The sequence below is a fragment of the Manis javanica genome, chromosome 13, assembly GCF_040802235.1.
Source record: "Manis javanica isolate MJ-LG chromosome 13, MJ_LKY, whole genome shotgun sequence".
NCBI lineage: Eukaryota > Metazoa > Chordata > Mammalia > Pholidota > Manidae > Manis > Manis javanica.
Genome location: NC_133168.1, coordinates 75291991 through 75312730, shown reverse-complemented (window position 1 = coordinate 75312730; position 20740 = coordinate 75291991). Strand labels below are relative to the sequence as shown.

The following is a 20740-nucleotide window of genomic DNA, read 5'->3' as shown; positions in this document are numbered from 1 at the left end:
TGGCTAAACAAATGGCAATTCAGTATGTTGACAGAGGCTCTTTCTGTAAATTAGAATAGCAAATGGGGCTGCATAAGACCTTAGGATCTCTTTTTGTTTTCTTATCATTTTTGTACTAATTATTTTTAATAAACCATATACATGTGGGAGGCTGAAGGTTTTCTCTCAGAATGATCAAAAAGTGATTACCATTTACTATTTCTAGACAAGAGTAAAATTTTAAACAAAATCTTATGCCATGTAACCCCCCACTCAGCAGGAAGTAAGGTAAGGATTAAAAGAATGACTTAGTAAATTTAAACAATTCAGAAGGTGGTATTTTACTGGTAAGCACTTCTGAATTGTTAGCATTTTGCAGAAATGAAAGTGTGAAACTATTCTGAAAGATTCTGGTAATTTATAGAACATAGTACCCCTGTATGATGACATTTGAGATAAATGATCAGAGATGTTCAATTACTGAACTGGAATTTTTTTTTTTTGTCCAGCTTCACTCTTGAAAACGTGTCATTTGAATGGCATCTGTCAAGGTAGAGAACATTATCAAAGGGGCAGGCACCCATTTTGCACATGGCTGCTGGCTCTGTGCAGCCCCTCAGGGCTCTTGTCTTACTTTACATGTGATTGTGTGTTGGAAAGTCTTCACAGGAAACCCAGCAAACTGTGGTCATATCATTCATATCCCCATGAATGGGATGGTATGTCCCTGTAGATAAAATCTTAGGAAGAAAAATCTGGAACCTTCAGAACTGTGTGCAGAAGCATGAAATAGAATTCAGGAGCAGTGGTCTCTAAACTTCAAATAGTCTCTGCATTTCCCATCCTTTTAAAAAACTTCAGCAGCAACGAGTGCATTTAACTTGCCTGTGTTGCAAATTCCCTTGGCCAGCCTACCTGGTAGCAGTTTGCTTACTTTGCTGAGTAAGTCACAGGGCTGTTGGCAAGGGGTGAAAAGATTTTCAGATTTTCACTCTTTTGAGCATAAAACTAGATTTTCTAAACTAAATTGTTCTATCCTGGTTGGAATATTTATCCCACTAATGTTTCAAACTGCTCCTGAGGAGTTGGTTTTAAAATGTGTTTCAATTTGGATTCTGCATTGATTGGCTACTTCTGCTTTTTTCTTTTCCCCCAGCAGGCAGACCAACCTACAACAGCTTTTATGTTTATTGCAAAGGCCCCTGTCAAAGTGTGCAGCCAGGAAAACTCAGGGTGCAATGTAGCACCTGCCAGCAAGCAACACTCACCTTGGCCCAGGTAAGGAAAGGCAGCATCGGCAGAGACTGCCCAGAGAAGTGAGTGCATATTTCCTTTTGGGGTTTCTGATCAGATGCCACCGTCACTGAAAGTAAAAGACATTTTTCTTCTATGTAGTTGTAATAGTTAATGATATCTGAAGTTTCATTTAAAAATATGCTACGCGGTAAAAATGTAGGCAGTACAGGGCCATTGACCCCATTTCTTTAGTCGGTGATTAATGAAAGGAAGTGTAGAGATTGCTTTGATAACCAAAAAAGGCTTTAGTAGGGGTGTCTTTCAGAAGCGGCCAGGAGGGAGTCTTCTAAGAACTGGAAATGTTTTGTATCTCCATCTGTTGGATGATAGCATGGTTGCATATGCACGTCAAAATCCACTGGACAGTTTATTTAAGATCGGTGAACTTCAGGTTGCTCAGTGGAGGTCATACCTCAATAAAAAATGGTGAAAAAGAAAGTTGTGGCTCAAGGAACAGTGTGCATGTGAAACAGGGCTTGGCAAACTACCGTCTGTCTGCTGTGGCCTTGGCTTGTTTTTGTGCAGTCCATGTCCTAATGTTTTTTTACATTTTTAAGTGATTGAAAAACATCAGAAGAATGATACCACAAGACCCATGAATATTATATGAAGTTTGGGCTCCATGTCCCTAATAGTCTCATGAGAATGCAGCCCCACCCATTTTTATGCATGTTGTCTATGCTGCTTCTGGGCAACAGCAACTACAGTGCCGACAGGGTGGCCCTCGAGCACCTGACATCTTTACTCTCTGGCCCATTAGAGAAAAGGCTTGCCAACCCCTGATATAAACCAGAAACACAACTAGGTCATGTCCCCAATGTGGTAGCTGTGTAGGATTTGGCTAAATTCGATGTGGCTGTGAATGTGAATAGAGGCGTGAAGGGCATGCTGGTCACACTCTTTTGAGCATGTGGGGAGGGCACAGCTGAGGAGGCATAAGGACAAGGAGCTCTTGGGGTGATCCGGGGCTGCAGGAGAGACACACACCCCCTTACCTCAGCAGCCCTCGGTGGCAGCTAAAGCTTTTAGATTTCCTTCTGCAGACAAGGGACAGCCAAGGCAAAATGTTAAAAACAAAGGTGAGGTACCACATGATGCGGTAGAACTGTAGTGGTGCTGTAACAGTTCGTCATTGGGATGGAAGTTGGTGACAGATTGAAGGCAGAGGCTAATTACTAAGCTGTTCATATGGCTTGTCAGTGAGGAACTGAGGGCCTAGTTTAGGGTGGTGGCTGAGCAGAAGGGGTGTGAAGGAACTAGCAGGATGCTCCGAGTAAAGGACAAATCATGGGTCCTTACCCCCAGCCTGGAGGAAACGGAGTTACTCAGAAATCCAGTTCAGTGCTTCACTATGATAAAGCATTGCAGCCACACAGGCAAATCCTTTTAGGGAGACAGGCCCGAGGGTGATGCCCAGCTTTGTTCTGACCCACTGGAATGGAGCTTTATTCTGGGGGTGGCACTGGACTGCACTTCTGTCTGGGAAACATGCTCTCCTAAGGTCCCACAGGTTATCTTTCATCTGATTCTCTCCTTGCCACTAGTCTTTTCCAATGCAGTACACAGCCTCTCCTATTTTTCAGACCTCTACTCTAGTCCTGATGGAGGCAGAGGCTGGATGTGAACTATTTATACCAACTTTGAATTGTTCTTAATAGAAACAGCAATAACAAATTATTATTGAACTGCAAGCTTCATTCTTTTCAAAAATTATTTCATTTAATTATTTCATAACACTCTGAGTTAAGTACTATTAGTTACTCTATTTCAGATTAGAGAAACACAAAGCTTGAAGAGATTAAGAAAACAAGAGCCTCGGAGTGATAGACTGGAGGTTTGAACCAGACTCTGGGAGCTACATTTTTAAGGTCTCAGTCTCCCCATTTTTTACTGCACAGATGTGTTAACACTAAGGGTCACATGTTCAGACATCCCGTGAGCAGACGGTGCTTTTAAACTTAAGTCGGATGCAGGCAGCAGGGTGGCGAGGTCCACGGTATGTGGGCGAGGCCACGGCCCTTGGACTGGACGCAGTGCGTGGTGATGTCAGCAAGTCGGGGGTGGGGCTCGTGGGGGCCGATAATTTATTTAATGAAGAGAAACCATGTGGAATTTCCTGTGAAATTTCTCATAAAAATATTTGCCATGTGAAAAAGTAGAGAGCAAGTAACAAGAGCAGCGTGCAGCATCTGTCTGAATGAACCAGCCGTGGTGCGCGCTGTCGGGTCCAGTGTACACCCACCCGTGCAAGGCGCTTAGCGGAGCCCGGGCATCGGGAGCGCACAGTGGAAGTCAGGCATCGCTGAGAGGCAGGATGGGGTCAGCCTCAGAGGACGGCTGGAGCCAGACCGCCTGGGTTAGAAGCCCCACTTCTGAACTTCCTCCCTACGTCAGTTTGTAGACCCCTACTCACTGGGACAGCAGCATCGATTTCCTATTCACCATGAAGGCTAGTTTAATATGTAGAGTACTTTGAATGGTAGCTGGAACATAAATACTTAAACTAAAATCTTAAATGCTTTATTATTATTATTTTATTATTACTCTTATTTTCCACATATGGTCACTATGTATCCATAAACACACAAACATATACACTTACTTGTGAACGAACTTCAACATGAAATGAATTCAGGCTTTGGCTCGGATGGGAGAAGGACCCCCATACCCTGTTCATCAGAAGCTCCGTGGTGTTTGCATCACCCTGCCTGCCTGGACCAGTGCTGCACCCCATCTCATGTGTGCGCCCCCGACCACTCCGGGCTTGGTCAGTCCCACAACTGCTCCACGTTTGATTTTTTAATTCAGACTTTTATTCTCCCTACGTTATTTTTGCTCGGCACACTGTGTTTCAGAACTATCTGGCCTCTCTTCTTATCATTTCCTCCCTTGCTAGACCAAAACCTCAACTACATAATTACAGGTATCATTAAATTTCTGCAGTTGTCCATTTGTCTATATTCCTAGAGCCTGTAAGCCTCATAAGATCAGATAACTTGTCAGTGTGGGTCCCTGGTTTATTTGTAACACTTCATACATACCTTGCCTACTGTGGGGCACAAAGCTAATAATGTTGAATGAATGGTAGCTGTATTTGAACTTTCACACACTGATTCAATAGATCCACCTACTTAGGAAATTCCACTTGGCATTTTATGATCATACTAATCCCAGAAATTATGATTGTTTTGCTACAGTTTATTGACTTTGTTCCCTATACATTTATAATTGAGGCTTGTAACTTTCTCTCATTCTCAAGACCTACAAAGTAGAAATTATTATCCAATGTTTTTAACAGAGAGATTCCATGAAGTTAAGTAATGAGCCCAAAATTACACAGTTAACAAGTGTTGTTGCTGGGAGTGAAACGTCTTCTCTTTGTTTCTGCAAAGCCCTGTCCTCTTTTAGACTAGATTGCTTGCTATACGAATCTGGTAATTACTATGATCCAGATACTTCCCTTATCCTCACAATGTCGTTCAAATACACCCTTGGAAAAAATACACATAAGAATTTAAGGAGAATTGATTCAAAGATGACTTATACATCATTTATTTAATCTAGATTTTTAGTACAGTTACTGGATGTGGCATAACTGGCTAATAATGTTTATTTAATCTACATTTTTAGTACCCAGCAAATGAATAGACCAGGCATTTCAAATTGTTGTTAATAACAAAAATACTCACTGAATAGTACCTTCAAATAATATCTGTGTGGAGCAGCTCACTAATCACACTGCTGATTGTTCTGCAAGTTAAGGCTTGGCAGTAATGGAGCAGGTACTGAACTTAGGCACGAGGAAGGATTTCTGTATAGAGAATCAAAAACTGTTAGGCTTCATTTTCCTGAACTTTATAAAGATCTACAACTTACACAGTTTTCTCTAATCAGGAAAAAAAAGAAAGAAATAGGATCTTGTGTGGCAGCCTACTTAGTGGGCAGCAGTGGTTTATTTGAGTTTTGGCAAGGAGTATTTTATATACAAGAATAATTGAAATCTACTTAGCCACCTGGGTTATTTTATTAAATGTAATTTTATTTTTTCTGGTCTGAGGAAATCAGTCTGCAACAAGTCCCATGCTTTTCGTGAGTCTTTATAGTAACCTGTGAATTATTTTTTGTTGTTATTGGGGATTTATTCATAATTCCAACATTTTCTCAATCCTATTTAAATTTTTGCATGCAAGATAACAAGCCACCTATCATACATATAGTTTAAGGTTTAAATGTTCAGATGTCTCACATTTAGTATGATCCTCATAATAAATTTGCAAGGAAGATGAATGGATAGCCGTTTCTGCTATGGTGTTAAGGGCGGGGACAGTGATTCCAGAGTTTTGTCCTGACTCTCAGGGTAAGTTGAGAATCAGCTCGGATGCCTGATTTTCTTCTATCCCTAAATCAAATGATCTTTATTTCATGGTGACCTTGATGAAGGTTTCCACTAACCAAAATAGCTTTTAGGAAAATGAAGACTCACTGGAAAATAGTGAGGGATAGCTGATTGGAAAAACATGGCAAGCATCCAATTTTCAATTGCCTGTTCCAAGATTGTCCCCCTAGGTTCATGCAGAAATGACACTGGGTTGAACACAGAAGGGAGGTCACTTTGTGCATGGAAATACATTTCTGATTGTGTTCTTCAACAATAAAACGGAGAATGTAAAATAACCTGTGCCATTACTGTTTCTCTCATTAGTGAAAAATCAAATTATCAGTAATTTATGCCTTAAAACATTTCTTTTTTGTTAATCTTGAAAAGTCAGAGGAAAAAATTAAGGTTTTCCAAGATATGTAGAGTATGCCCTATTTTGAAAATAGCTAAAATTCATAGAAGGGATTCATGTTAGAAAAAGAAGCAGCAGGTGCTTGTCCCTCTCTTTCCTCTGGTTTCCTGCCAAACTCCAGCTTCAATGCCAGTAGGCATAGTTCCTTCCACTGTCCGTAGTATTGTTGAATTGTGAGTGTGTGGGGTGAAGAGTGAGCCTGCTGATATAGAAGCAAGACACACATCTATAGAGATATGGACAGATATAGGTATAATCAGATGGGGCTCGTAGGTCAGTCTCTGAAAAATCTCTCAGTACCAGTTTACACAAACACAAGATGAGCAGACACTGGGCAACATGTTAAGACTCTGCCTGGGTTGCTGAGGTTTATTTGGAACACCGTGCTGCTGATGACGAGGGTGTCCCTGGGGCCGTTCTGAAGGGGCTGCTCACCCTCGGCCCTGTGCCTGCTGCGTCCTGCACCGCGGATGAGGGGCCCTGCTCCCCACAGCCACCCCATTCCAGTCTTTGCCCATAGTCTTGGTGGATTGCGCCTCCTGAAGAAAACAAAGCTTCTGGAATAAGAAGAAACAACGTAGTTTTTCTAACAGGACACGGGCTTAAAATACAGCACGATGTTTATGAGTAAGATTTCAGCTCTGATAATGTTAGAAGCTGGAATGGATGTAGAGGTCAGGGAGAGAGCATCACCAGGCCACATTCGTCTCAGAAGCCAGGAGCTGGAGAGAATGGCCTCCCGTGGTCCTTTTGCCCTTCCAGCATTCTGGATTTGAGTTCTGGTTCTGACTCTTGTTAGCAATATGATTTTGGGCACATTGCTTAGCTTATCTCAGTCTCCTTATAAAATGGAAGTAAAAATTTCCTTCAAGTTATTGCGAGGATTAAACGACTGAACTCATTAAAGTACTTAGTACTTAGCACAGTGCTGGGAGCATAATAAACATTCAGAAACTGTCATCTGTCGTTAGCTCTTCCTGTCATTTGTCCAGGTGAAGTTTTCTGCCAAAAAAAAAAGTGTCAAAGTGACTGGTGAACTGACATTATGAACTTGGACTTCTGGGCTCTTTAGCTCTAATTAAGGTTACAAACTGTTAATCCCTCCAGCATAAACTCTGGGTAACCTGAGTCATCCTCCAGCAACATATTTTTGTTTGCACTTAGTTTATTAGTCTTAAAATGAATCAGAAGCCAGGAGATTACTGCTCCCAAGAACTCTGGGTAATTTTTCCCCCCTACAATCACTGTAATTAATTTATCTCAAAAGTAACTTTGTCTTTGCCACCCTAATGAGATACTCTGGCAATGGAATAGCATTAAAGCTAAAAGCATTCTGATGAAAAATGGTGCAATAAATAGAGTAAGATGTAAAATGCCTGGCATGATGGATTTTATTTAAAATTGGTTTATAGATTAGGGACAATTTATGTGAGGAAATTTATTGAGAAATATAATCTAAATGTATAATCATTCTTAAACTTAATATTTGTTACAGATTAATTGTTGGTCAGGAGTCTACTTACTTCTCTTAATATCAAAATCTATGTAATCAAGTCTTGGAATATATCTAAGCTTACTTAGGAAGAAGTATGCCTTATTCCTTTTTTATTTATCGAATCAATGTTAGGCATATCTGAGTTTTTAGAGTTTAACGGAAGAGTCACTGCAAATTACTTTATGTCATTCAAACATTTTCATTTTTTTTTAAGGCCCATTTTTCATGTCCCACTGGTGATGGGGACCTTCAGTCTGTGTTGACTTGTGTTAAGATGTTAGGCCTACAAAGAATCTAGTTTTGTGTGGCATCTCACATGAGGGCTTCAGGATGGAGAGGGCGCAGGCCTTACATTTGCCGACCGGGGCTCCCCCTCGCTCCTTTCTGCCCCTCATGTGCCCTCGGTGCTGCCATGAGATTTCTCATGGCCTTGTGGATCCTGCCCCCTCCCTCTCCCCGAGGCCCACTTGTGTGGCATTCCCCGTGGCCCTCCCTGCAGGCCTGCCCTCTCAGCCACACCCACCCCCCACCCATTGGTGAAGTATCTGCTCACGAGTAAACTGGCGAAAGGTTAAAATATTTTCCTCTTTTTCATTTACTGAATTTTGAAAAAAAGCCAGTCTGAGGTAAAAACAAATAATAATAATGAAAAAGGAAACTCAAAGTATTACCGTAAGGAATTTTAAGCTTTAATGATTTATTTTATAGTAAAGCATTATTTTTAATGGATTTAATAGTGTATTTAATAGATTTAATAGTATATATTGTACAGTCTATGTGAATTCTAAATGTAAAGTGGTTTACTTATTTCACATTGAACCACGCCACCTCAGGGCATCAGTGCCAGTGTAAGAATCAAAGTAAATGCTACTATTGTCATTTTCTTAAAATTTGCAGGTTCAAATAATCCGTGCCTAGGGTTCAAACCTGTAAATATTCTTCACCACCAATATCTATCTCCAGTAGCTATGGATTAATTTTCTAATTTATCACTTTACTGATTTTACCAAATTTTCTAATTTACCAAAAAAATCATGAAGAATAATGTCATTTGGGAACCTTCTTTTGGGATTTATATTTATATCATGATTACATTCTCCATTTGATTGCCTTCAAATTATTCAGCGATACATTTTCTTAGAAGAGTTTCAGAAATGTGCACTTTGTTGAAAGCTAAGGCTCATAGGTGAATTCATCTTATGAAAGTTTTCTTGAGTGTACTTGTGCATATAGCCCTATGAATATAATCAAAACTTTAATATTTCACATGGGAACTTTTTGGTGATAATGATTTCTTTCTAACCTTTATTTATTTTAATTTTTTTTTCATTTTTCCACCATTTTCTATAGTAAAGTTCAGATTCATTAAAAATGTGTTTCTTTTAACCAGTTATAAAGTCTGCAGTGTCTTATATTGAATTGGATTGTTGAAATGGCTTTCAAAAATGTCTCAAGGCTGAGCTGAACAGTTTTATCTTCCTAAGAGCAGTTGAGCTGTTACATTTATTTATGCCCCAGCCCTGACCTGCTGCAGCTCCAGGGAGTCGGGGCAAACAGGAAAGCCAGGGAACAGCACCCCAAACCGAGGGCAGGGGGGGCTTCTGAAGAGCTCAGGGCACAGAAGACCAACACATTTACAAATAATCAGATACGTTTTAAAAACATTATTATATTAGATGAATTGGCTTCTCTCTTACTTGGTAAATCAGCTTTTGATGAATTGATTTTCATCTGCCTTCCCTAGAATCAGCCCCTGCAAATGGCCACAGTACATACATGTATGGAAAACGTATTTGTTTGAAGACATTAATTTTCAGGAAAGCTGTGGATCATTCTCAGTCATTTTTCCAATGTTTTTGCCGAGGTTCTGGTGGAAGAAAAGCCATAGATGAGAGAAGAGGAGGATGGAGGAAACAGAATGGCCCCCTGGTCTTGGCTTGAGCCCCATGGTTCAGGGGAGAGTGAGAGCAGAGAGTGGACAGAAGAGGTTTTCATCAGAGTCTCTGTGAGAACCTGGGCAAAAGCCAGGGCTGGGCAGCCACAATTGGGAGGAGAACAGAGCCAGCACCACTCTGGCCCATGGGGGACCCTGGGCAGGGGTGATGCATTAGCAGAGAAATGTGCAGGTGTTCTGCTGAAGTGGATATTAGATAAGCAATGAGCAATTGTTCAGTCAAAGTATGTCCCAAATCTTGTGCGGAACATAGCTACACTAAAGTTCTTTTCATCTGAAATTAAATCAGCATCCTATACGTCATCTGGGAGCACTAACTCTGGGGCCATGCCCTCCTCTTCACTGGGGTATCTGTGGAATGGTTACTGGTGCCGACACCAGGGAGGCCCTTAGTTGGCGTTAGGTCAAAGTGCGTTAGCAAACAGGTGCTGGGGCAGGAGGCGGATGACAAGACTGACAGGCAGGACAGCTGGAGCTGATGAACTCGGCAGTAGTCAGGTGTGGGGAGTGCTTGTCTGGGGATTCTAGAAATAACTGGGGTAATGTCAACATTTTTGTGTGAGAGTGATCAGCCAGCAACTATTTGAGTCACAGTCATACCTTTATGAGATGCAAGTATTTGTTTCTCGGGAACTGCTGTTAATACTAAACCAAAGGGAATTTCTCATTAGAAAACAAACATCACTGTGGATTGGACAAAAGTAGTTCAGCTATTGCTATATTACAGTAATATGGATATTTAATAAAGAGTTTATAAACAAAAAGTAAAAAATATAAAGTTGCCTATTGAAATGAATACACTGTTGTATACATATATATATATATATATATATATGTTTGCAAAATAAGTAAAATATTTTATGTAAATGTAAAATTATTTATGAAATAAGTAAAGTGCTGTCCAGTTGAACTGCAGGCAACTTTAGTCAACAACGCTTCACTATGTAATGCTATTTCAATTATAGAAATTCTTACACTGAAAGCCTTTGTCATATGCTTAATATTTCAGAATTAAAATATTCTTTGGTTACATGTTATTAGTTAGAATGACTTCAATACAGTGAAGCCTGCATAAGTGTTGGTCAATGTTGGCACTTCACTGACATTTCAATCCTCCTAATAATTTACATTTGGACTCCAGTGGAGGAAGCCTTTCAGTGTTTTTTTATTTGGGGACTCTCTGCATTAGCAACTGGCTTTTTAAAAATAATGATTTTACTTTCAACTCTTTAAGAAAAAGAAAAAAAGAGAGTAGTCTTACAGATGCATGTTCTCAGAGCACACCTTTAGAATACCCAGTAGCACCAGACGCCCCTAGAGAGATGGATCCTTACCAGCCAGCCACCCTGCTAGTGTCTCACCATTTCTGCTTTGACATCCAGCCATGCTCTGATCCCACGAGGGTAGTGTGATATTCTCAAAACTATGAGCAAGAAATTTAAATCATGCTATTATAAAATGTGTATATTTTAAAGTATGTTGAGTTCTTTATGGCATTACTTCCAAAGCACATAGTTTTATTGTATGTATATTATGAGAAGTGAGTATTATTAATAACTATAGTTTGTTGAGTATTTGGCAGAAACCAGAATCTAAAGTCAGCAGGTTACTTAAATATCTCACTTAATTGTTATGGTATTTGAATAGTGATCTTTCTTTCATGTATATGCATTGTTATGGCAATGGGGTACATTATTTACTTTTTATCTAAAAGATGGTATAAGTTTTCTTTCATTGTTCAGGGTGATACCTTTGAAACATTTATAGGAGAAATATTTATTGGGACTACACAGAATGTTTTGACACAACCACAACCTAAATATATTTATAAAACTTAAAGAAAAAGATAATTTTCTTTTTAAAGAAAATATTTCATATATTTTATTATTTCATTTTTAGTTGCAATGAAATGTGCCATGTTTTAAAGCTGGGTTGCTTTGTTTATTGGTTAACAATGCTGTCTAGTGGTGGTGGCAGACACACCCTTAATGCAGGCTTAACGCATGAGGACTTAAGCGTGAGTGCAGACTCGGTTGTTTGTGCCTTTACTACCCATTGCCCTCATGGCACAGCACTAGGCACCATGTCATCAAGTCTGCAGGCAGGGCAAGGCAATGGGAAGCAGCCATGTCTGCCTCATTTATTTGAAAAAGGAAATAATAAATTAATAACTTTTAGAAACCTCCTTATCAGCTTCTCCTTACATCTCCTTGTTGATAATTTGTTCATATGGCCGCTGATAATTATAAAAAAATCTTGAAAAGCAAGTGCTTTCCAAAGGTGGTCAGGACAGCCATGACTGGCTTGACTGATCTGATTTATCTGCTGGTTTGCCTCCATTTCTTCTCCAATCAAAATCAGCTTTCCACTGATGAGAGAGTGTGAGATGGGCCTTGGGTGGGCAGTGGTGGCTGCCACATTTGTAAATGCATATGATTTTAGATCATTTTTATGAACCCATCACTTTTATTACTGAGTCTAAATCATGCTGTTATATACTCTATTTGTATGGCTGTGCTAGGCATTCCGCCAGCCTTGACCTTGTTTTGTTTGTGAAATGCCACTGTGGTTTCAGGAGTTGCTTCTACACATAAATGTAGCTCCCTGGTTTTCTACAGAATGAAACTGATATTATCCATTTGACCACTTAGAAGCTTTGTCAAAAATTGTGGAAAGAAAAAATAGATCTTTAGGGCAGTGGGTTATTTGTTCTTTGATTAAGAAGTAAATGGCCCCAAATCCTCACTGGGGAAAGATAAATAGAATCTGTAACCCTATCTTCCTCCATAGTAGATCCTTTGTCAATGCTTTATGAAGAGCAAGTACACTATCTAGCGCTAGTAAAATGTGGGGAGCCGAAGAGCCATCCTGAAAGACATCGCTGTAGAATTTGGCAAGACAGTGCAGACCAGAACTGTGATACATTTTCATGGTTATTTTGTAGAAACATTGATATGCATGCGTACATGCATGCCATCTCCCATCTGCGAATATCAAGCTCCCTGCATAAAAGCATCACTGAAGCTATATGAGGATGGAGAGGTCAATTGACTCCACTTGTGTCCTCGGTGAGAAAGGATCCAAAATGAAAATTACACCCGGAGAGCCCACGTGTAGATTTTAATGAAAAGCACCCATTTTGAGGTGCATATGTTTTCTTCCTCAGACTGCAGAGATTAGAGGCCCACGTTGCAGCTTTTTCCTGAAACCAGTCAAATTTACTAGACTGCATTTCCTAAAGTGGAAACGGAAGCTCAGAAACTGGGTAAAATGTGAAAGATTGGACATTTCCCTTTAGTGAAGAGAAAATAGGAGAGTACTGATGTGTGTGGAAAATAGGAAGTCATGAAAATAAAGGGGGCTTTCATGGATTATGGCTGCTTTTTAAGTGACTAGTTAGCTCCACGGTTCTGTCGGAGGGCACGGTGCTACTGAAGTCAGAGCACACAGTGTGCGAGGGCACTTGTCTCCGAGTGTGACGGCAATTCTGCAGTCACTCGCTAGTGTGATTAAACTAAGGGTTCTCCCAGCTAGTTTCAAGAACTACATTTCTATCGAGTGTCACGATAACCCTGAATTTTCTTTATGTCTTTTAAATCTTTAGTTGTGAATTAAGAATTTCATATTAATTTAAAAAGCCATCCTAATAAGCATACACTGACCTACTGCCTAGGGAATGGTCTACAATTAAGATGATCAGACACGGCCATCACTAAAAGCTGGGAGCATCATCCCACGGAAAAATGAGTTTTTTTCTCCATTATGTGTTAAAAATAAGAGAAAACTCATGTTATTTTTATTTCTTGCTGAATAGGATATCCTATTTAAAGTAGTTTAAGGAGAGGGTTAGTGTAAACAAATTTAATATAATCCATAAACTGTGTAATGTTACTATAAACTATGATTCAAGCTTTGCATAAACAGATAGAGTATATATACTTACAAAATAAGTGGAGTGTGACCAAAAAATAAGAGACTCTGTTATTTGGGTGCCCTTCTACTTTATTCCATTACTAGACTCAGTGCCTTGAGGCAGGTACTAAACCTTTCAATCCTTATGCTTTAGCATTATGCCTGCTGCATAGGATATATTTAGACATGTTTTGTGGGGTAAATGAGTAACTGAATGAATGACATCTTAGTCACTGTATGCCTTGATTTACCCATAAGCTACCCAGGAATGAACTTTGTGGTCATCCAATCTACATTCCCTCTTGATACAAAAATTGATCTTATGACATAGCTTGGTGTTCGTCATCTGTCTTCTGCTAGAGTCCCTTTAGTAATGGAGGGGCCACTGCTTTTCAAGGGAGCTGTTTCATGGTATGGAACTCTTACTGATAGCTACTTGACCTGAAATTTGTCTTCACCCATAATTTATAGCTGTGCTCTTTGAAATTAAAATCCAAGGAATCTTACATCTGGCAGCTCTGTGTATGTTTAAAGCTGATCAAATTATTAGTTTCCTGGATCTTTCTTTCTTTCTTTCCCAACTTATGACTTTCAAATGTAAGAAAGGCTGAAAGTATTGTCTTGCCTCCAAGAAATTCACTTTTCTATGAAGAGCTTCAGAGCCAGGAAAGATGTGGCAAGAGTGTGAAAGAAGTTAGAAGAGGAATGTAATGGGAAACAGGACCAGACCACTGTATGAACTTGGGTGGGGCTTGGCTGAACAGGTAGGGTTGATCCAGAATATTCTTGAAAAGAAGTCAGAATTGTAGAAAGGTAAAAGGAAGGAAGCACATATGCACTTCTCTGTGGAATAGTGATGGCATAAGGTTGAATAGTCACGAGGTGTGGTTAAAATGACAATTCAGAGAGAACCAGGTGGTGGCCACCAGCACAGAGCTGAGAATGTGGGATTGTGCAGGACTGGCTGGCTTGCTGAGCCACTTGAACCTTGATGCCGGGTGGTGGGTGATTTTAATAAGGCAGCTCCAGGTGCTTCCAGTACAAGCCTGTTGTAACATAAACTGTGCAACCCGTCAGGCTGTATCTGAGCCCCGGGCTTCCTTTGGCTGGTGATGCTTTTAGGTCTCCCTCTACAGACATAGCCACGGCCTCCTGGTAGTGGGTGGGTCCTCCTGGGGTCAGATGGACAACTTCAAGCTTAAGCTACAGTTTCAGTTCAGTAAATGCACTCACATGAAAAACAAAATCAGCCAAACTAAACCTCCCCCTGTACTCCTGCGAGGGCCTGTGTTGGGCTGGGCACTTGCCCCTTCCCTCTCCCCCACCTTGAGCCCCACCCCTCCTCCACCATCTCGCTCCCTGCAGCTGCCAATCTCTCAGCACTGAAGCCATACGAGAAAGCTGAGGAAATAGGACAGGATAGGGGAAGCTCTTACCTGACTGATGATGGTCCTGCCATGTAGTTGGTCTCCCAGGAGCTGGCAAGTATGAAAGGCAGGCTCTCTCTCCTTGGCTCCTGTAGAGGTGGTTTGGAGGCCACTCTGGGAAACTTCAGCTTCCGTGCAGTGATGCGCTAATGCATCCCCTCCAGTGATGATGCCTTCCTCTGGTCCTTTACCCAGATTTTCTCCAGGTGGGCCTCCCCAGCCTTCCAGGAAGATTTCCTGGGGAGAATGTAAAGTGTCATTCATGCAGCTCTTCTTCCTTTTCCGAGGGGAGCACTCCTACATGTGTTGTTTTAACAAAGTCTAGGGTCACAGGCAGAGCCCAGTGTGACTGTATCAATAACCAACTCAACTCCCAAACTTACTGAGTGGGTCTCAGACTGCAGCCCACCCTCTCTCCCTGATGTAAAAGAGCCACATTGAGCTCTCTAAGTTATTCCATCAAAGCTCTTCTTTCTTGACAAGATGAAGGGAGGTGTCCCATTGTGTAGGGATGTTGACAAAATGTAATTTTCAAGAAACAAATCATCTTCACAAATTATCTCCACCCCATATCCAAGAAAGCAACCCTTATACACACAGTGTTGTTGAGGGGCTTCAAAAACTGTATTGCATTATATCTTGGACAGGGGGTATGGAAACTTTATACTTTCTACTCAGATTTGCTGTGGGCCTAAAAGTGCTCTAAAAATAATAGAGTTTATTTTTAAAATTCTACCCCTGGTTTTCAGATTTATAAATTTGCATTTGGAACCAGCAACTCTCTTGGTTTACAATCTATTGTATGTGGTGCTCCAGCAGAAACCTCTAATACAATATTCTATCACGTAAGCCGAATCTGTGGAGACTTTGACAGCTCGGAAAGTACTTCCATGTACATCATCTTGATTCATATGATAACCACATGAATTGGGAAAGGTAGGCATCACTATCATTATGAGATAAAAAAAAAAGAGAGTTACAAAGAAACACTGTGAGGTAGGGTTCTAATTGAACCCACATAGTCTGGGTAACAGTCTAAAGATTTTCTCATTCTGTTACATCATCTCCTTTCTTGGCAGAGAGCTAAATATCTTCATTTGGTACATGATTATTTTTAATACTACTTGCTCCATAGATTCCCTAAGGCATTGAAGACGGTTTAAGCGCACAGGATCACTGTCATCCTTTTCTTCTGAGATGTTCTTGTATTTTCTTTGATTTATATTTTGGAGGCTCTATCTTTGTTGAGACCATGGATACCATGACATGTTCTTTGCTAAATGTCATGTTATAGATGTGCCAACCATCAATTAAATTCCATCTCATGGTATCAAGATGATCAGAGCTGAAAATTAGCTGGGATGTGGGTCCTTGATACCACAGAGCTGCTGTCATTTAGACTAAGCTATTTATTACTCACTGGTCTTCTCTGCAGAGAAAAAGATTTTCAAATCACTTATAATGAAGGACACACAGAACACCAGAATTTGACACTCTTAACCTGAAATCTCATCATTCCTAGTGTCTTCTTAGGAAACATGGGTGCCTTTTAACAAGGACTTATAAATTACTTCAGTTTTAATTTGGAGCAGTATGTTCAGCAATTAATTTTTGTTTCCTTTATTTGGAAAGCTATGATATTGAAAGGGGATTGGCAGGAGAGTGAGATGGTACAAATGTTAGTTTCTGTCTTTGATTCTGGTCTGTCCATTTACTGGAAGAAAAATCACAGCTTCTTTTGTTACAACTTGAAACTTAGCAAATGTTTGCTTTCAAATGGCTTTGTATTATATTGAACTTGAGAAATTGCAATAAACTTAGAAAAAGAATCCATAAGATTGGAAAATGTGCTATGGTGATAGTTTACATGAAATATGTATTAAATAATATCACAAATCTAGGAAAATGTCAATTTATATGTTCTGAAAAGCAGAGCCCAGTACAAATTTTATATTAATGTCCTCTTTGCCTTATTAGGTGAGGCTTTAGGAAGTTTTGTCACAACAGAAGACCACAGTGGACAGTAGCGTTTTTTGGTTTGGTTTTCCTTTTTTAGATTCCAGTTTTATGTGTAAGAATTTTGAAATACAGGTCTCATTTAAGAGAGCAGAATCGGTACAATCAAAGTGGAGAAAATTGGTTAGCTTTATGTTTCTCAAAGATCTATAGACAAGTGCGTATAATACTGCCCATTCGGCACCAACACGCGCATTTTGAACTGGTGAAGCACATGTGAAATGTGCATCTTCAACTTTACTGGGGGATCAGGGTGGAAGGAAAGTCAGGGGGCTGGGGCAAGCTCAAAGAAGGAAATAGTGAAAATGTGATTGAGAGAGAGGACAGTGTATCTGTTTATCGCCCTGTTGTAACTTACAGAGCATTCCTGTCATCGCAGGATTCTATTGGGAAGCACTGGCTTAAAGGATTAGGGATGGGTCAGTAAGATAGACATATTTCGACCTTTAAAATTTTCAGTGTATTTTCCTAAAACTTAGGGGAAACAGGAGCAGGAGCAAGGAGAAGAGTACAGTGGTTGCTCGCCTACAGCTGAGATGAGGCGTGTGGTGGGGGGAAGAAGGGGCAGTCACCCTGGGGTGATTCAAACCTTAGAGCGGTTTCCTGGTGAATGAGCCCAGGGCCTTGAGGTGAGATGGGGCTGGCCTCGGCTGCAGCAAGCAACGACGGGTCTGCGGCCAGGGCTGCTTGCTTCACAGCTTACTGTTCTGTCACCACATGAATTCCTTCAAATACATATGGTTCTTATAAAACAAAGAGGCTTACAGTCTCTCATTCCATGCTGGGGCAGGAAAGGAAGCGTGTTTCTCCCACAGAGGAGCCCGTGTCATCAGCTGCCACCTGTCAGACCAGGCACTTCTCAGAGTGGTTTGGGGGGGACCCTGGAGCAGGAGATCATCTGGCAGACTCCAGGACCTGAGGGTTATGTCCGTAGGAACTGCAGATCATTGTTGGCTGTGGACCAGGTTGTGTGCAGAAGATCCCTCCGCCACCCTCTGCAACACTGCACCTTCCTCCTCAGGACTTCCTTACCTCTCCATCTGATGTTTCCCTTGTCTAGATGGCAGCCACTTCCTAGTGCATGTAATTCTCACATGGTGCCCCTGTGTGTAAAAGCCAAATTCAATATAGTTGCTGGGAAGAAAATCTGACCTATTTAAGGCCACATGATTGTGGAAAATACAATTTGTCACTGAAATGCAAATATGCATTACCCCATAACTCATGCATTTATGGAAATCCTTTTTTATAATTATTTCTTCAAATCAGCACAAAAAGGCCAGTAGTAACTCATCAAATATGTTGTGAAAGTTGGCAGAAATTACCCAGTAACAACAGGCTTTAGAAGAAGGTCAAAAGTAGTTTTTACAGGACCTTATTTTAATTGTTTCAAATAATACACTAATTATTCAGTTATGAATTAAATTTAAGACACAGACAAATACACTTTGAGTTATAGTTATTGCAGCTATCATTAAGGAGTGATCACAGAGATTCACCAGGATCAAAGCATTAATGTTCTATTGGATCCTATAAAGAGCTCCACAGCACTTCTGCTTTTAAAGGCTCCCCTAGAGTTCGGGAGACTAATCACATCCCAGAAGAGGCGATAGCAAAGCCATGGGGTCTCTGCATAGACAGGCTTCCCCACAGCTGTCAGGAAGATGAGGCGGAACTTCCACACGTCACATGTCAAGAAGCCAGTGGGCAAATCCAAAATCTTGTAGAGCCCTGACCTCCCACCAGCTCTGGTGCGTGGTGCCCTCTCTAGGCAGATGGTGATTTGGAGAAGTAGAGTGAGTGAATCTAAGGAATAAAGACAAGATGCTTGGCAAATGGATGAGCCACAAACCCCCAGTTTAATTAGCTATTGATTCAGAATCGCAGGTGCAAGTGGCTCTGTGAGGCTGTAGCTTTGTTTTGGCATATGCACTCCCCAGGGGGTGGCTGCCCTGAACCCCTACCCCCACATTTGAGAGGAGGCCCCTTCTTGCTGGGTGATGGAGGAACTTTCTGGACAGAAGTCTCACAAGCAGTGGCCCTGAACAAGAAGGACATGGTCTGTTTGAGTAGCTAAGAGGGGCCTGGAGAATGGGCAAGATGAAGGAGCAGGATAGTAGTAGAAATGTAGTTTTGTAGCAGAAACTACACAGGTGGCAGAAGTGGTTTGGAAAAGCAGATTGATGTTGAGGTCATTCATTAAAACTTGGAGCCCTGAGAAATTGATAGGTCTGGGGTAAACTCACAGGGTAAAACTGAGCATGTTTTGGACACCTTGAGTTTCAGGTGCCCCAGGCATCCAGGGGGAGAAGCAGAGTGAGCAGTTGGATATCCAGATCAGGTACATTCTTGGGAGTTTGTCCCAAAATATGCTCTGACAATCTTTAAATATACATTTCAGTAAGAAAAGAAAGCTCTTTAGTACTCCTTGCAGATTCTTGCTAGAATGTCCATTGTCACAAGCCCTGGTCACTGTCTGAGGGGTCATAACTTGCCATCCCATCTTTCCAACTCCAGTGTTGTGTGTGGCTCAGGTGTGGGGGCCAGAACGGTCTCCCCTCTGTCACCCTTCCCTCTGCCCTGAAGGGCTTCAACTCAGTTGGCCCTCCCATCCTTCAGAAAGGCTCTGCCAGCATGGCTGCTACCAGGCAGGGGCTGCTGATCCTGAGCCTGAGAGCTCCTGCTACACACACAACACTTCAATTCTATTGCGTAGTTTATATTAGACTTCTCTGAAATAAGTACTTCTCACCAAGTTTATTCTCATTCTAACTGTAAATGCTGATGGAATCATGATTTGAAGTGTAATATTTGAATTTGGAGCAACATCTGTATTTAATGACTACAGTTTAGTGTGTTCCCCACAACCAGACAGAGGACTTGTAGGCCACAAGCACAGCTTGTCTGGGGTGGAAGCTGGGGTATGCAGAGGAATTGCATAGAAGGGTAACTCATGCTATTTGTGAGACTTGGGAAAAGCGAGAGGAGATAAGCCTGGAACCCAGACCACTGCTCTTCCATTTACACGTATTCTGAGGTGAATGTCTCCCTGCTCTCTGACTCACTGCTGAATTGAGAGTTTATTTTTTTTTGTTTTTGCTAACAGTGTAACCTCACACATCTCCCTACATGTGTGACCTTTGGCAGGACACTTTGCTCTTTTGAGTGTCTTTTCTCACCTGTGAAATGAGGGCCCTTGTCTACTGCTGGAGCCTCTCTCTTGTGTCTGGTACCCAGGGAGTCCTTGTGCCCCTCTCCTGGGCAGGGATAGTCGGAGGTGGCTAGATAATGCTGGACTCACTGCAGCAGTGCACCTTGGGCAGTCCACCTGGAGCCCGACAGCTGGTGACCGGCCGGTGGCCCGTGCTGCCTTTCTTCCCTTCCCACGTTTCTACTGATGTTGTTGTAGTTTGTCTCTCGGGTGCACCAAACTGGGTTCTGTGGTTCACTCAGAACACACCATCAATATTGGTCCCAGCCTGACCCTTTAATTATCTGTTTCTTTCTTTTTATATTTTTTGTTTAATTTCCCCTGTTCCATTTAATTCAAGAAACATTTAAAAACCTTCTATGTGTGAAAACCTAACATCTGTGGTAAAGCCTGTGGGTGGTCAGAGATGGAGTGACCATCACACTCACCCAGTGCCCTGCAGACGCTGGTCCAAGGATGAATGAAGCCTCCACTTATTAGGGCTTATGAGAATCATTTCTTAGTTCTGGAAATCAGACAGAGTGACAAAATAAGCAACTGTGTGTTTTATGTAGTTAATCTGATCTTCCCCTTTGCTGTGCTTGCTTGGAAGTTCAGAAACAAGCATGTGCCCAGCCTCTAGCCAGCACATGAAACTTGATGAGCTGACCTGGGACAGGC

The 20740-nt window shown here is 41.2% G+C and overlaps 1 protein-coding gene across 5 annotated transcripts in view; it reads left to right on the top strand.

Annotated features, from left to right (window-relative positions):
- Positions 1–20740, top strand: part of PRKN (parkin RBR E3 ubiquitin protein ligase) — a 1215897-nt gene that overhangs the window by 474009 nt on the left and 721148 nt on the right. For 4 of the 5 annotated variants that reach the window (XM_073219867.1, XM_073219864.1, XM_073219866.1 and 1 more), the window contains exon 4: positions 1136–1257. In XM_073219867.1, coding sequence (XP_073075968.1) covers positions 1136–1257 — 122 coding nt within the window. The remainder of the gene's footprint in view (positions 1–1135; positions 1258–20740) is intronic. The other variant, XM_073219865.1, reaches the window with a different exon arrangement.